Here is a 15,633-nt window from a genome sequence, read left to right on the forward strand (position 1 = left end):
CCATAAGCGGGGAGAGCACATCACAGCAGCTGGACATTACAAGGGACACTGGTGAGGGGACAGCCAGCAGCAGGATTCCCAGTACGGCACACCAGGGTGTGGGGGCAGAGAGGAGCAGTGGAGCAGCAGCTCAAGGGCTCCTTGGCTCAGGCTCTCTGCTAGGAACTTTTCCTCTGATCTACCTCTCCAGCTCAGAGAGGAGGAGGAGGGACGCTTATCACAGCATGATCCCCCCAACCCGGGAAGGCAGCGAACCCCACAGATCCCTCTCCCCCCTAGTTCAAAGGGCTGGTACCTCGTGCACAGCAGGGAAGCAGGGCCAGGCAAGCCTAGAAAACAAGTGGCCAAAGACACAATCACTTTGCAGCCAAGGGCAGAAATCCCCTTGTCTCCAGCTGGGAGGATTCAAATCAGCAGGGATGGGTGGGCAGTGGATAGATGGGGCTCTGGAAGCTGGTTTTAGCCAGATATCCCTTCAGTGGGGGAAATCCCACAACAACTCGTGTCGGCAACAACAGAGTTGCTAGATACAACTGGGACCCAGCCCGTGCCAGCCTGGTCATGATGGAGGCTGGGTGGATTCTGAAAATTTGCCGTGTTTTTGGCCTTTATCTGGTCCTCTCCCCAGGCTAGGGCAGCTGGCCGAGGCACTCACCTTGCAGCAGGCGCAGAACTTCCAGCAGAGCAGCAGCAGCAGCCCCAGGAGCAGGATGAGGAAGATGAGCAGCGGGATGAGCCAGAGGAAGCTTCCCGGTGGGCACTCTGCAAGCGACAGCAATGTCACTCGTGGGGATCAGCCCCCTGTGTGGGGTGTGCAAGGAGGGAGTGGGGAGGCAGGGACAGAGGGGAAAAGCTGGACCACAGCTCTTTAAGGGATGGAGCAGCCCGGTTAAGCTTGGAAACTCCTCTCTTGGTGCTCACAACAAGAAGTGCCATTCAGGGAGAACTATCCCACTTCTCTGCTCACATCCAGCCATCCCAAGGGGCTATTCAGCACCTCGCATCAATCCCTGCCCTGGCCAGCAGTGAAAAGGCACTGATCTCTAAAGGTGCTGGTCTCTGAGGATGCTACACTCCACTCCTTGCAATTCATGTGACAGCCAATGTCACCCACCCCTGTCACGCAGGAAGGTGGGCAGGTGCAGCTGGCCCTGCCCAGGGCCACAGCAAAGGGACAAAGCGGGGATCGGAGGCATTCTAGAGGAGGGCACTGCTGGTCCAGACCCCAGGCTGGACATCCCCCCCTGCTGGGTCCCTGCTCACCTTTTTTCTTCTGCACGCGGACGGTGGTGTTGGGGAGGACGGTGGGGTCTCCCTCCAGGGTGTAGTGGTACGTGCAATCGTCCTCCTCGTCCTGGAACGAGCAGTACTCGCTGGCCTCCTCTGCAGAGAGAGAGGGCACCGTTGCAAAGTCATCAGGACCAGGAAAAGCGTGGGGAGCAGCCCCACACGCACGCACACAGGGCAGGGCCCACAGGAGACACACCACACGTGTCTGCACCCAGCTCCGCTTCTCCAGGTACCTTTCTTCAGCTCTTCCACCATCTGGATCTGGAGGTGGCACGCGCTGCAGTTCCCTTTCGTGTTGCCTGTTCCCCAGGCCTGGCAGCGAACGCAGTCCCGGATGCTCTCGCACACAGCCTGGAAGCCCTGAGCAGAGAAGGAAGGTGGGATGGTCAGGAGACAGCCCACGGGGAGCAAGGAACGACATCACCTCCGAAAGGCAGAGCTGCAGATGCAATGCTGCATCCTCACCCCAGTTCCCGGGCAAGGTCAAAAAGAGGAATCACAGAGAACAAGCAGCTAACGAGGGATTTATAAGCCCAGGAGCCCAGCGCAGCCAGCTCCAAAATCTCTTATGGAAACAGCCTGCATTTGGGCAGCGATTAGATCTTCTCCAAGGGTTTTAGGTGACCTTTCCATAATACAACCAAGCCAGCTTTCTCCACTCCCACTGTGGGATTAGCCCATGTTTGTCAATGGGGAAACTGAGGCACCAGACCATGAAATAGTTTTTTTCCAGTCTTGAGGCAAATCAGAACAAGCCAGGAGCTGAGCCTCAAACCTCTGCCCTTCACCAGTGTGCAGATAAACACAGACAGACATTCAACAGTTGCTGCTGGTAAACCGGAGGACAAAGAAAGCCTGCGGCTGCAAAGCAGCTCCCATACCAGACCCTTCCTGGCCACTGAAGGCAGGACAGGCTCAGGATTTTGCTCGTGACTGAGATGTGCCTTCCTTCCCCGGAGGCTCTGCACGGGAAGGAGAAGTGATAAACCCAGAGGGACACCAGGCTGAGCCTCACCAGGGAGTAGCTGATTTCGCAGGTGGAACTGGTGTACAGCGAAGCCTTGTCACAGATGCATCTGCCGCATTCGCACCTCCCATGGTTGTTGCAAATGCCCTGGGAGGGAAGAGGTGACGGTGAGCATCCGAGAGCAATCGTAGACACGCAGCGGCACTGGGAATCAGCAAGGTGCCAGCTCCCAGTGGCCCTGAGCTTTAGGCATTGGGTTGATTTGCAACAGCCCTGCCTGGTTTGGTCGTCCCTCGTGCAGGCAGGGCAGGACCTACCCCTCGACTGTCGATGCAGGTGTCGTTGCTCATGGGACACTCGCAGCCCGGCCCTTCCCAGCCGCTCTCGCACACACACGCGCCCTTGGAGCAGCGACCGCGATCTGCGACACGAGAGGAGGAATTACCCAGGGTCCAGTGCTGTGCCACCCCCCGGCCCTGTCTGCAGCTCTCCTGCTTTTTTTGGGGGTGCAACGGGGCTGCAAACAGACTCCGCAGCATCCACCCTGCACATTTGCAAGCACAGAGTCCCCGCAGCCCACCGCCAGTCACTCAACCCCCCGTGCCAGTGCCACCAGCCCAGGGGACACCCAGCCTGTGCCACCAGGACAGAGCAGGGCACAGCACATCCCACAACTGGGGGACGCTGGGGGCGGCGGGGCCGTTCTCACCATTGCAGAGGAAGCCGGAGGTGCGTGGGCACTGCAGGACGTCGTACTGACAGAATGCCCCGTCGAAGCGCTGTGTCAGGTCCTCGGAGTAGCACTGACACTTCCCGCACAGGCACTCGCCCCGGCCTGAGCAGGGCTCCACATCCCCAGGGCGGATGCAGGCTTCGTTGTTGGGAGACGATGCCGGGGAGCAGTCGCACGTGTCCCCTCGCCTGGTGGGGAGGAGATGGTGCTGAGAGAGGCAAGAGCAGAGCGCAGGACAGCAGGGTCCCAGGCAGGATGCCCAAGGTACAAGTGTGTGTCACTGTTGGTCCCCAGACCCAGCACAAACCCTGGGAGGCGTACGGAGCTGGACAAAGTCCTTACCAGCCCGGGTGGCAGATGCATTGTCCACAAACAAAGTCCCCGTGGAAGCTGCACTTGCGTGAGTTAAACTCTTGTTGCTGTAAGAGAAGAGAGACGAGGTGTTGCCGAATGGGCTCAGCTGCCCCCAAGACCATTTCAGGAATCAGAAAGGCAGATTTGTTTTGCCCACAAGACCAAGCTCTGCCGTAGGACAACAGGCCCAGCTTGGTACAGGTAGTGATGAAAATCTCCTTGGCCAGGCTGAGCCTCTGCTGAACGACGGTGAGGGGTTGAGCGGGACCCACAAGTGCCGGCCAACGCGTTCCCACCCCAGGCTGGCCAGCAGGAGGACATCTCTCTGCAACATGCACCCCCACATACCTGTTCACAAGGACACACGTCACAGATGACAGAGGCTGTGACTTTGAGGCTGTCACTCAGGGACGTGGGTTTTACGTGGATAACTCCCTGCCGGTCTTTCTCAGGGAGGCTGCAGACATGCTGCCCACCAATGTACTCAAGTGCCTTCACGCGCACATTGAACTTGCCCTGGAAGGAAGGGACATGCCGCAGGGGTGAGCCAGCTCTGCTGGACCACAGCTCAGCCACACTGACCCTGGGTGAAGAAGGAAGGAGGGACGCAGCGGAGGGCTCAGCCCCTCGCACGCACGTTCTCTCCAGGGCCATCCAAGGACTTACCACTTCCCCACGGGTGATGTGGAAGGAGCCAGACTCTGTCTTTTCATACATCGAGGAGGTGAACTCTGTCTTCATGGCTTTGGGGATGAAGTCAGCTCGGATGTCCATCTTGGAGCGGATGCGCTGAGTGGCAAAAGATAACCACAACGTTGATTTTCAGCAGTACAGCTGCAACCACCCCATGGCCTGCCCCAGAGGGGCCGCATCCTGCCTCCTGCCTGCTCTCCTGGGCAGGAATTGCCTACCCTCTCTGCCTGCCCTGGGAGCGAGAGCAAAGCCCCAGAGAGTACAGTTACCTCAAAGGCTGTGCGGAGCAACTCCACGATGTTGGAAGAGTCCTCCTGGAGCACCCCGATCTCAGAGATGGGGAAATACTTGCGCAGCTTCTGCAGAGAGAAAAGAGCCCCCTGAGCCAAGGCCTTGAGCAACCTCTTCTGGCACTGAACTGGGCTCTGCTTGGAGCGGGACTTGGACCGGAGACCTCCAAAGGTCCCTTCCAACCTAAATTACTCTCCAGCTCTGTGTCCCCACTGATTTACAAGAAACAGACACCAACATGGGGAGACCTGTAGGACCCCAGATTCCTGCACCCAGTGATACAACCTGAGACGTCCCATGACCCAGAGAAGCTCCCCAACACATTGTAGCAGCCTTCCAAAGCATAAAGGTGTTGGTTTAGCACTTGAGGAGAGAGATGGGAGAACAGCCGAGCTGCAGGCAGAGGGGCAATGGTCCTGGAAGAAAGGTAAGCCCACATGGCATTACCACCATGGTCTCCTCACCTCATAGTAGCTGTAGGAGTGGTTGGTGACAGCAAAGATGGGGATGATGTTGTGTTGGCCCAACAGGCGCACCAGGGTGGGCACCGAAGGATAATCCTGCTTGGTGTCATACACGTAGGTGCCATCGGTGTCTAGGTGACATTGCTCATCGTTTCTCGCCAGGATCCCTGCCAGGACGTTGGTACCATCAGCTTCATAGTGAAAGGCAGATTCAGTGGAGAACACGAGCAGGTGAGTGCTGTCCTTCCTCCAGCCAATCTTATCCTACAGCCAGGGAAGGGGAGAAGGAACCATTTTCTCTGTGCCCCTCCAACCACTGCATAGCCATTTGGCAGGCCAGCACTGGCAGGAGTTGGAAAACCCAAGGGGCAAGGCACCACCTCCACTTGGCAGCAAACGCAACCAGCTACGTGGCTGTGGGAATCCAAGCCAGCAGGTCTCCGCTTCCCCCACCTGCACTCCCAATGCACAGGATGTTTCCCAGCAGCTCAGTGCCAGGCACATATTTGTACAGGGGGCAAGCCCATGCTTTTCTGGACATGTTTGGAGCTGTGCTCATCCCTCAGCCAATGGCCAAGCCCAAGTGGGCTGTTTTCCAGGGAGCAGAGTTTCACCACCGTAGGCACGCAGGGGGACAGAACAAAGAGCACATGCAGGGTGCCCAGCAAGCAGCTCCTGTGCTGGGGATCAAACACCAGAGATACACACACAGATGGTCTAAGACCTAGGAAAAATTGGGAACGCAAAACAACTCGGTACCAGGAGCATGCGGCTGGGAGGGCAAGAACCAACTGTAGCTGAACGTATAACCTGGGCTCCCTGGCTGTCTCGTCAGCTGCCCAGCATGCTGCATTTTTGCTCATCACCCAGTATCAAGATCCACTCATTAAAAACAGAGCCCTGCCCACACGGCTCCTGCATGCCTGGCCACCATCACCTTGCAAACAGCTGTCTGCAGGATGGCATCAAAGCCACCCTCAGGGGCATCCAGGTTGCCAGAGATGCGCTCTTTCCTGAGCTCCTGGCTGAAGTAGTTGATGTTGCTGGTCAGGCGGATGACGTTCTTGAAGGAGAAGGGGGAGTCGGCATTGTTCCAGGGCTCGCGCAGCCTAGGAGAGAAGGAGGGAGCAGGGTTTTTGTAGGGGACAGGAGCAAAGGGATGCCTGGGTGCAAGGAGAGGAAGGATGGGGAGGGTACCCAGGGGGTGGGGAGTCCCTCAAGGGAAGGCATGAAGTTGAGTTAGCAAGCCATCAGCACTGACAGAAGGGGTGGGAGTAGTAGGACGGATGAGGGCAGAGATGGAGAAGACATGACATGCAATCTGTCGTGGCAGGGTGGGGAAGGTATGGAGGCGGAGGAGGACACTGCTGATATTGGCATGCTGCTATAGCAAGCCCTGAGCACGGGGCAGGGAGGCCAGAAAAGACACTCGCAATGAAAGGAGAAATGGATGGAGGCTCTTACACTGCAGACAGAGAGGATTAGGAAAGCCATGTAGAAACAGATGGCACCTGCCCTCCCCTCTCTGCTTCCACCCCAGGGATCCACTGGCCTCACTCACTTCTCAGGTCTCATGTCTGTCTGAGGGGATGAGACTTTGTCCACAAACTTGCCGAATCCGATGGTGTAATTGGAAGTCAGGGCTTGCAGGAACTCCGCTGGGAGGAGAGGAAGGGAGGGAGGAGTGGACACATGAATAAAGAGAGATCTGTGAGGTTGCTGCTCCAGGGAAAGAAGTCCTTTCCTGGGCATCTTCACTGCTGGTCAGGTCTTAGATAAGACTCCCAAACTATCAGTTCTTCAGCTCTTTAGGCTTGGGGCTTGCCTTTTTTGGTGTAGAAACCTATGCCACCTTTGGTAGCCCCTCTCCAAGACTGGAGCTTCTGCAATAGCACACACCACACCTATAGATTCAAGCTGCCAAAGCCACCGCACAGATCAACTCTGCAGGGCACCAGCCCCCACGCTGGGCTGAAAGGAGAGAGCACTCGTGATGATCCCTGCAGGGCCAGGAGAGACATCCCCCCCACAAAGCAGCGATAGTAAGAAACTCTAATTAAAGCAGATGCCTCTCAGCCCTTTGCCAGTTGCATCCCTTTCTCTGGTGCCGGCAGAGAACTCGCAGCTGTGGGCAGGAGTGAGCTGCCTGCCTTCATCAGCAGAGGAGCTGGCTCCTCTCTTCTCCCAGCTCTTGTCTCACCTAGGTTTTGGCCCATGCTTTTAAGGTTGTCCAGATCATCAGACATAGAGTAGGAGAAGTCCATGAGGATGTAGAGATCCACAGGGCTCTCCAAGGGCTGGAAGACATCCATGTTGAAGCTCATCTCCTCCCCAGCTCGCAGCCTCATGAACATGCCCTGGGGGGACACCTGTGTCCTCTGCAGGGCCGTGTTGATACTGAAATTCTGTGAAGAAAGAGCGATGTGAAGGAGATGGACTCCATCTCCTGCGCAGATGCAATGAGGCGGAGGCAAGGAGCAGGGAGATAAGTGGGAAGTGGAAAGGCAGGGATGATCACACTCCCTTCCCTCACGTACAGCCAAGGACCGAGGCAGCTGCCCCCGTGTCAACACGTGCCCAGCTGGGCGCCTCCTCCAGACCTTGGCATTTTGCTTACATCTGTTTTGGCCGAAAAGCCACCCCAGCCCTAAGCGACCAGGGCTGGTTGCCAACAGGTTCATCAGCTAGCAAAGGCAGAGCATTGCTTTCGAGTAGACCCTACATAAACAGAGGTCTAGACTTTGTATTTTTCCTGCTGAAGACTCTAGAGGAGGATGAAGGATGAGAAGGACACTGGGGAAGTGGGACCCCTCAGAAGCAGTCAAGCAAGGGCTGTCTCCCCAGCGCCCACCTGCTGGGTCCGCATCTCGCCCCTGGTGTACACGATGCTGGCTTCCCCACAGCCGTACCGCAGCAAGTTCTCCCGCAAGTCACAGCGAGACTCTTCAAAGCTCTGCCAAGGGGGCAAGAATAATATTACAAGCCAGAAAGCAGCAAATCCTCTGTGCGAGGGGAAAAGGCACTTGTCAGGAAGCAGGGTCCTCCGCTGAGACCATTAGCGAGCCTTTGGGAGCAGGAGTGGGGCAGAGAGATGGGGACGAGTCTCGCACAGAAGAGCCAATGCCCCCCAGCAGCAGGGAAATGTGACCGCCAGTGAGTTACTGGGCTGTCTGGGATAAGACTCTCCCTCCACCCCTTGCACACTCTGTTTCAGAACTGGGACACTGGCATTTTCTCATAAACCCCTGTATTCCTGCAAGTTTGCCCCAGACTCCCCTTCCTCCCCATTTGTCCGCACCAAAGAAACCCCACATTTTTGTGCTTCCCATCCAGACCAGCTCTTTGCAGAGAGAAGCTGGAGCCAGAAGCTGACCCTGCTCTCAGGTCACTCTCCCGGCTTTCACTGGGGGTGGTGGGATCCCTCTGACAGAAGGATGGGAAGCGGAGCCCCAGGCTCTCCTGCAAGGTCTCACCTCATCGGTACAGAAGGAACATTCCTTATCCACTCGGATGCACTCGGTGCAGCTCTTTGCCCGGGACAGCACACAGCGGTTATCTACCGAGAAAAACCAGGGCATCAGGAATGGAGGAAACAGAGCGAGCTGTGGGAGGGCATGAGAAAGGCTGAGCCCATTCCTGGGGGAGTTGGTGGAGATTTTGCCTGGGTGGTTAGTGGAAGCTGGCTACAAAGCAGCAGTGGGGTAGCAAGAGAGGGGCCCCAAATGCTGGGGAGATAGAAAACAGTAGGAAAGGCACACAACAGGTCTTATCCGCATGAGGACCGACGTTTCTGGAGCCCAGGAGGGGCGTGCACAGTCCCCATGGGGCAGCACCAAGAGGATACCGCAGACGGATACACTCACTTTTGCTCCTTTGGCAGAGGCCGGTGGCACAGAACAGGGACAGGAGGAGCAGCCCGGCACATGCCCGTGGCAGCACATCCATCCTCTTCCTCCTGAAACACATGGATCGCTACATTGCGGAGAGCAGAGAGATGGAAACGGTCCCAGAGATGATCTGGGCAGCTCCTGCAGAGGCTCTACCCAGCCCTGCCAGCGTGGGACAGCCTTGCCCACCCAGGGCAATCCGATGCCTGGAAGCAGTCTCTGATCTCGGCAGGGCAGGGCACAAAAGCAAAACCGAGAGCGGCTCGTCCTCTGATCAGGCACCTGCGAAAGGCTCAAAGTCCCCAGCGATGCCAGGGCAGGGCAGCTGCTGTGCCACAGCACCCCTGTGCCCTGGAGTTGGGGTGCCCGGCTTGCCGGGTCCCCTGCGGCAGCGGGGTCGGTGCAGGCAGCCAGAGCCCAGGCTGCTCCCAGCCGGAGCCCAGCGCTGTCCGCACGTGTGAGAACCAGCTAGGTCAAGACCTTGCTTTTCCTGGCAGGTTAAGGAAAAAAGAGAGGAGGAAAACAAAGCAACTGTCTACACCTCTCCCCCAAAGCAAAACAGACCCCTCCCTTCAGCTATTTCCTATTGCACTAAGAGTTTCCAGGATGGTCGAACCAACAATAAATAGAGGGTGAGGCCTTGGGAAATGCCAGGCTTGGAGCTTTGGAGCTGTTGAATGAATCTGTGGTCCTAAGAGTCTGGCAGCTCCAATCTGTCCTGTTCAGGGCAGCAGGAACCCCTCGTGTGGATCCAGAGGCCAAATCCTAAACAGAGTGAGCCATTCTCCCTGTACCCACGCGTGACTGAGAAAACTCAGTGCCATCCAGAAGTCAGCATTTGGACATGGTAAACAAAAGAGACAAAGCTGGAACTCGAGCTCTGTGGCTGCCATGCTGGATGGTGGCTCTGACTCTGGCACCCCAGCAGGTCAAGTGAGAGCAGTCAAGGCAAAATACTTGGTATAAAGGCAATTTTAAAGCATCTCCTTTCTGGAAGATGCAAGTGTGAAACATAAGATGCAAATGGATTGTCTTATAGCTTCTTACTGTGCAAGCCCTGATTCTAAAAAAATGAAGACAATGTGAAAACCACTTAAAACAGGGAAGGAAAATAGAAATAGTTGTTGCATGCAATGAAGATGTCTGGGTTCCCAGGGGGACATCCAGCACACAGACTGGTCACTTGGTGACTTAGCTACTAACAGCCTGACCTGGGGCCCAGGCAAACCCTTGGAAAGACCTGGTCTAGCCTCAGCAGCACTGGATCACGCTTGGCCTTTGGATCCTGCATCAGCTACTGAAGCCAATGGAAATACACTGAACACACGAAGCCGAGCACTCGCAGAAACCATTGCGGCACAGAGCTCCAATCAACATAGCATCGATGCCAGAGGACATCTCCCTTGGTGTTTGCACTTTGTTCTCCATAATGGTCACTGATACACGGGTAACAAATGACAAGACATTGGTATCTCACTTATCTTGTCAGTTGTGCCCAAAGGGATTTACTGCAGTAATTAATGCCCCATAGCTGAAACGTGAGAAATACAGAAATCTCAGGGCAGCATCTCTGCAGGGAAACCCAGGGAAGCTTTGCCATTCGTCTGGACCTGGTAGCCAATATGCTGATTTTCTTATGGATAAAAGGTACCAGTTGACCAAGGAAATCTCTTTGCTTCCCTCCTGCAGCCCCTGAGCAGAGCTCCCTGCAACACCGACCCTCCCCAGCTGAGGCTCTTCACAGGTTTGTCTTGGGGGTTCCCCCCAGCCAAGCCCCAGCGCTGGCTCTCAGGCCAGCAGTTACCCTTGTCCCTGGACATGCCCATGACCTCCTTCAGCAGAAGTCCTTGTGCCACTACATGCTGGCAAACGCTGTGTCCCTCGCCACTGAGAACGGTGGGTTTTGGAGTCAGGAAAATCCCTTTTTCCCTTGTTCTGCCCCAGTAAGCCCTGCCAGCCACAGTGACTAGTGCTACAGAGACGTGGGGAGATGCCAATTAGAGGTGAGATGAAAGGGTAGGGAAGTCCTTTGAGCCTGTTAAGGGAAAACACAGCAAAAACATCCCCTGAGCACTCGGCAAATCCCATCTTCCATCATAGTAAAAGCCAGGAGGAAAAGATTGAGTGCAGGGGACCAGGTTGCTCAGCTCAGCTCACACACCCATCTTCCAAGGTAGCCTCAAAGCATAGACCTAATTCATCCTCCTTTAATCACGAGTCAAGAAACAGTCACCAAGGGATGGATGGGCACGCCCTGGGCTTTGGACGCATAAACTGCTTGTCATGTCTTTTCAAGTGCTGAGATAAAAGGCCATAAAACTCAGCTCGGTATTAACGTCCTGTTGCCCTGTGAGCTGCCAACCTCCAAGGCTTTAGCTGGGCGGTTGCCAGTGGGCAGGGCATTGGTGGCACAGAGCACCGCTGCTGCCACTCGGCACTGCCAGCTGCAGGAATGCAGCCCGTAATATTTCTGCAAAAATATGCGAGCGGCCATCCTTTGATTTCAAATGTATCCTCTGGGAGGGAAAAATGCCACTTTCACTTTGGAAAAGCTGCAGGGGTTGGGTTGAATTTTTCACGATGACAACAAAAAAATGCCGCTCAGTTGTGCAAAACCAAGGAATGAAGCAGAGCAGCTCCTGGCTGCACGCGAACACCCTACCCCTATCCCAGACCACCATTCCAGCATTTCCTCCTGGTCTCCTCCCTCTCCCCCAATCTTTGCCTGCACCTCAGCACAGCCAACACACCTGCTCCAGAAACACCCCTGGAACCCCCGAGCTTCGAGAAGCCCAGGCTGGGTACCTCATCCCCAAAACCCAGGGGATGCTCCAAAGAAACCACTGGAGCAATCAGACAGTGAACAGGGTTGGAGTGGCAGAGCTTCATCGCCCTGTCCCGTTCCGTCCCCACGCCATCCCAGCAGCTCCGTACTGGGAAGGACAAAGTTGAAGCCGGGCATCGCCCCAGAGCGGATGGGGGAGAAGGACCAAGGAGCAGATTATGACAAGCCACGAGCCCTTGGTGGGAGCCTGGTCCCAGGTGCCACACAGGGGACACCCGGCAGGTCGCAGACACAGGAGTGGGAAAGCGAGGGAGATGCTTGAGCTCCCCTGTGGGCTTTGCCTTTTTTGTGGCTACAGACCCCCATCCTGCCGAGGGGTGCGCTGGGGCTGTGTAGGGGACTGACGCCCTGGTAGATGAGAAGGCATCTGGAGGAGCATCTGCTTGCCCGCGTGTGCCGAGAACGGCGCTTGCAGCCTGCTGGGGCAGGCAGGTGGTGCTGGTCACCATGATCAGCCTCAGCACAGGGCTGGGGGTCCCGAGGGAGAGCTACTAGCGATGGAGGCAAAGCAGAAAGGCAGCTGGGTGCCTCCCCCCAGACCCCAGTCCCCTGCGGGCAGCACAGTGAGAGCCGCAGTGGCTCATGCAGACTCAGTTCTCCCAGGGCAGAGCTGCGGGCGCATGGATCAGGGCCACAGCTCACGCTCTCTCCCTCCCCGGGCTACTCCCTCCCCAACACACGCGGTGACGCAGAGCTCCTGAGGACCGTGCTCCAAAACTTGGAAATTATCAAGCCAGATCCCCAGAAAACTACCAAACGCTTGACCAGCAAATCAAAGCATTGCTTGAACATGAAATCATATTTGTCTTTGATTTTGTTTGTCTTCCCTATCCATTTCCCCTCCTTCCCCAGGTGTGCCTCTGCAGCCGGGAGGCTCCATGCCAGTGTCACCAGTTGTTGTTTCCAGTGAGAAGGGGGATCTCAGCTCCCAGATCAAGCTCCAGACCCCGGACACAGTCCCTGGCATCCTCCAGCAAAGAACAAAACACAGCGGGACCCAGCCCGGGGACCCACGCGGAGCTGCTGAGAGCCGGGGAGTTGCCGACACCACCCTGCGCAAAGGGCCCACGGCTGCAGCACCGTCTCCTCCTTCTGCCCTCCGGGTTCGGGCAGGGGGGAGCCCCGAGGAGCAGGCAGGAAGGTGGGGACCCTGCCTGCAGGGCTGCCCAAACGCCAGCACAGCCCCAGGACCCTCCTGTCCCCCTTGCGCATCCCCACGTGCTGCTCCCAGCACATTATCTGCTCCTTTGGCCCCACAAGATGCCTTTCCTCTCCCTCCTCTCCGTGGGTGCTCCTCAGCCCTCTTTTTCTCCTCCTAACCCAGCTCCCTCACACCAATCCTTCCATCCACCCATTTCCCTATTTTTCATCTGTTTCAGATCCACCGGCTCGCAAATACCCCGACACCTGCAATTCAGCAAAGCTCACCCCGAACCCCCACACTCCCATGGCCTTTTCCTCCGGGGACACCCCCTCCCCTCGCTCCCCGCCGCTCTCCCCTCGCAGGGGGGGTGTTGCACACAAGCCCCCCATCCTGCAAAACAACCTCCCTGGGTTCAGCAGGTCGGAACCACCCGCAGCCCAGCCGACTGCCAGCTGTTTCACCCATGAAAGCTTTCCCTGGGTGTCAGCTCCAAGGCACAACCGCCTTTTCCCCTGGAAGCGGGGCGGACGGAGAGGACGACCTTTGAAACCCACAACAAATGGTCCCCAAAGGGCTCTGCTCTGCCTCACCACCCCACAGTACCCCCACCTCCACGGCCCCCCCACCCAAATACCTTCAGAGACAAAAAATGCCCCGTGCAGCCTTGCAAAGCTCTGCTCGGTCACGAGCGTTGCCCTTCCCAGCCGGACGAGAGGCACAAGACGGCGTCCGGCAGCCAAAACCAGAGGAAAAAGGGGGAATGAGCAGGCAGGGAGCTAAGCACCCTCGCTCCATGCCCTGCCTACCTGCTGGCACAAGGAGCCCTGCGCTTTATTTCACCCCCCGGTTAATCAACACCGCGAAATTAAAGCAAGCTGGACGCTAAAGAGCACAGATGAGTTAATTCCACAAACCTCATTAGCGCTGGGTCTGACTCAGTGTCCAAATCCTCTGCTGCAGCCTGAATAGAGGCACCCACACACTAAGCCAAGAAATTCTTCCGAAGGCAGAGGGGGAATGCGCTGCTTCGCTGCCGCGGCTCAATTTCCAGCCTTAGCTTTTTTTTTTTTTTTTTTTCTTTCTTTTTTTTTTTTTTTTTCTTTTTTTTCTCCCTCCTCTATTTTCTGTCCTTTTTCTCTTTCCGGTTAAACGTCAACTTCCAGTCCGGCAGAGAGGGCAGACAGCCCGCGATCCCACATACCTCCCCGCTGAATTCTGTACCCTCCAGTCAAATATCAACTTTGTTCTCGCTCCCCTCACCGGCCCGGAGCTGCCGCCTCTCCCTCCCGGGGGGCTGGCGGGGAAGAAAGGTGGGAGCCACGATAAATGAGATTGGATCCCAGGTGAGGACGAGCTTTATCCCAGTTGGGGAAGGAGGAGGGGGTGCCCGTGACTCAGGGGTTGGCATTCCTCCCTCGCACACCTGGACGAGCAGGCACAGCCCGCACAACCGCCCGGACCCTCCCTCTGCACAAACACCATCCCACAGGAAAAGGGCCGAGCGGGTGGTGGGAAGGTGCCTGCCACGCCGAGGGTGCGTGGAGGGGTCTGCGGGCAACGGGCAGCGTGGGTGGCATCGGCTGCTTGGCTTCACCACTCTGCTCCGGGCAGAGCCGAGGGTGCTCCCCAGCCCCCCTCGCCAGGGTTTCTCCTCCAAATTTCCCACTGGCGTGATTTGGGGGTGTCATCCCCAGCACCTGGGTAATGCCAAGTAAATTCTTGCCGCGACAACAACCGCCCAGCTGCCGAGCCCAGCCTCGGTACCTTGCTTGCAAAGAGGACGGATCCGCATCCCGCTTTATCCAGAGCACGACAGCCCATTCTGCATCTGCCGTGGATCCGGCTCGTGGGTCAGTGCAACCCCTTACAGCACCGTAAATGAGACCCGTCCACACCTGCTCCTAGTGCATCCTACCATGGTCCAAGGGTGCAAAGAGCAGCAATCCCACCACTGTGTCCAGCCTTTCTGCTAGGCTGGATCCAAAACCCCTTCCCCAGTCCAAGGAACAGCAGAGGAGGGTTTGGAGTTCAGGTGAGGTTATTTTTTTTTTTGTCCCACAGGACCCTTTTGCTTCAGAGCCTGGGGTTTGTCACGGCTCAGACCCAGCCACAGCTCCCACGGTGCAGAGTGTACACGTACCAGAGCAGATGCGATAGCAGAGGCTGCATTTTAGCTCCCCAATAAATCCTCACAAGGAAAACTGCATCCCCTCAGCTTCAACATGAACAATAGCAACAGCCAGACAAAAAAAGTAGCATATTTCCTGCCTGCCTTGGAGATTAGAAACATGAGCAGGGCAATTTTAGTCGCTTCGTTATCAATATAGCATCACAGAGGCTGCTGATCGACTCCCTAATGATGGTGACCGAGCATTGATTCACATGAAAGTGAGGAGCAGGATTCCTTTCACTACAAGAAATAGAAAGCTCAAGTAAATATGTGTAAACTGATTAAGCCCCAGGAAAAAGGAGGATGTGCTCATGCCATTAAAAACTGCAGCAAATGGGAAACAGGCAGGGGCGCAGCTGAAGATGACCCAGGCAGTTTAAGTCTGGTATTTCCTAGTTTCGGAACACTTGACTTGGCAACCTCAGCATTAGCCTGGCCCTTTTGGAGATGCGATTTCCTATATTTAAACCAAAACTCTGAAGATTAAGGGGGTTTGTTGTTGGGTTTTTTTTAAACCACAACAGACATTTGCTACAATATGAGAGCTGGAACATGAAGCTCTGATGCTCGAGCTACAGCAGCGGCTGCTGGCGAAGAGCAGATCGTTACTGTTGGGGGGCTGAAGGCAGAGGGTCCCGCTCTGCCTGGGGGAGGCACAGAGGCAGCAGATGTTGTAGAATATTGCAGGTGGAAAAAAGCCGAGCTTCAGACTCCTGAGTCCAGAAGAGAGCTTGTGCTGGTGCTTGCAGACATGTCTGTGCACCTCCCCTGGTCCTGTCCACCAGAAGCACCCAG

General features: G+C 56.3%; 1 protein-coding gene across 6 annotated transcripts in view; it reads right to left on the reverse strand.

Annotated features, from left to right (window-relative positions):
• ITGB4 (integrin subunit beta 4) overlaps positions 1 to 14,872 on the reverse strand; it is a 30,762-nt gene extending 15,890 nt beyond the window's left edge. For 3 of the 6 annotated variants that reach the window (XM_049812832.1, XM_049812831.1, XM_049812826.1), the window contains exons 1-19: positions 14,809 to 14,872; positions 8,656 to 8,747; positions 8,266 to 8,348; positions 7,644 to 7,745; positions 6,993 to 7,197; positions 6,354 to 6,450; positions 5,730 to 5,901; positions 4,793 to 5,056; positions 4,307 to 4,396; positions 4,011 to 4,133; positions 3,693 to 3,860; positions 3,333 to 3,409; positions 2,967 to 3,178; positions 2,575 to 2,678; positions 2,306 to 2,404; positions 1,524 to 1,650; positions 1,264 to 1,383; positions 656 to 762; positions 296 to 329 (exon numbers count right to left, since the gene is read on the reverse strand). In XM_049812832.1, coding sequence (XP_049668789.1) covers positions 296 to 329; positions 656 to 762; positions 1,264 to 1,383; positions 1,524 to 1,650; positions 2,306 to 2,404; positions 2,575 to 2,678; positions 2,967 to 3,178; positions 3,333 to 3,409; positions 3,693 to 3,860; positions 4,011 to 4,133; positions 4,307 to 4,396; positions 4,793 to 5,056; positions 5,730 to 5,901; positions 6,354 to 6,450; positions 6,993 to 7,197; positions 7,644 to 7,745; positions 8,266 to 8,348; positions 8,656 to 8,747; positions 14,809 to 14,837 — 2,305 coding nt within the window. In that variant the 5' untranslated portion in view covers positions 14,838 to 14,872. Of the gene's footprint in view, positions 1 to 295; positions 330 to 655; positions 763 to 1,263; positions 1,384 to 1,523; positions 1,651 to 2,305; positions 2,405 to 2,574; positions 2,679 to 2,966; positions 3,179 to 3,332; positions 3,410 to 3,692; positions 3,861 to 4,010; positions 4,134 to 4,306; positions 4,397 to 4,792; positions 5,057 to 5,729; positions 5,902 to 6,353; positions 6,451 to 6,992; positions 7,198 to 7,643; positions 7,746 to 8,265; positions 8,349 to 8,655; positions 8,748 to 13,302; positions 13,347 to 13,582; positions 14,140 to 14,808 lie in introns of those variants that run through there. The other 3 variants (XM_049812827.1, XM_049812830.1, XM_049812828.1) reach the window with 3 other exon arrangements.
• Between the last annotated feature and the right edge of the window lie 761 nt (positions 14,873 to 15,633).

This window comes from Accipiter gentilis, chromosome 10 (assembly GCF_929443795.1).
Source record: "Accipiter gentilis chromosome 10, bAccGen1.1, whole genome shotgun sequence".
Lineage (NCBI taxonomy): Eukaryota > Metazoa > Chordata > Aves > Accipitriformes > Accipitridae > Astur > Astur gentilis.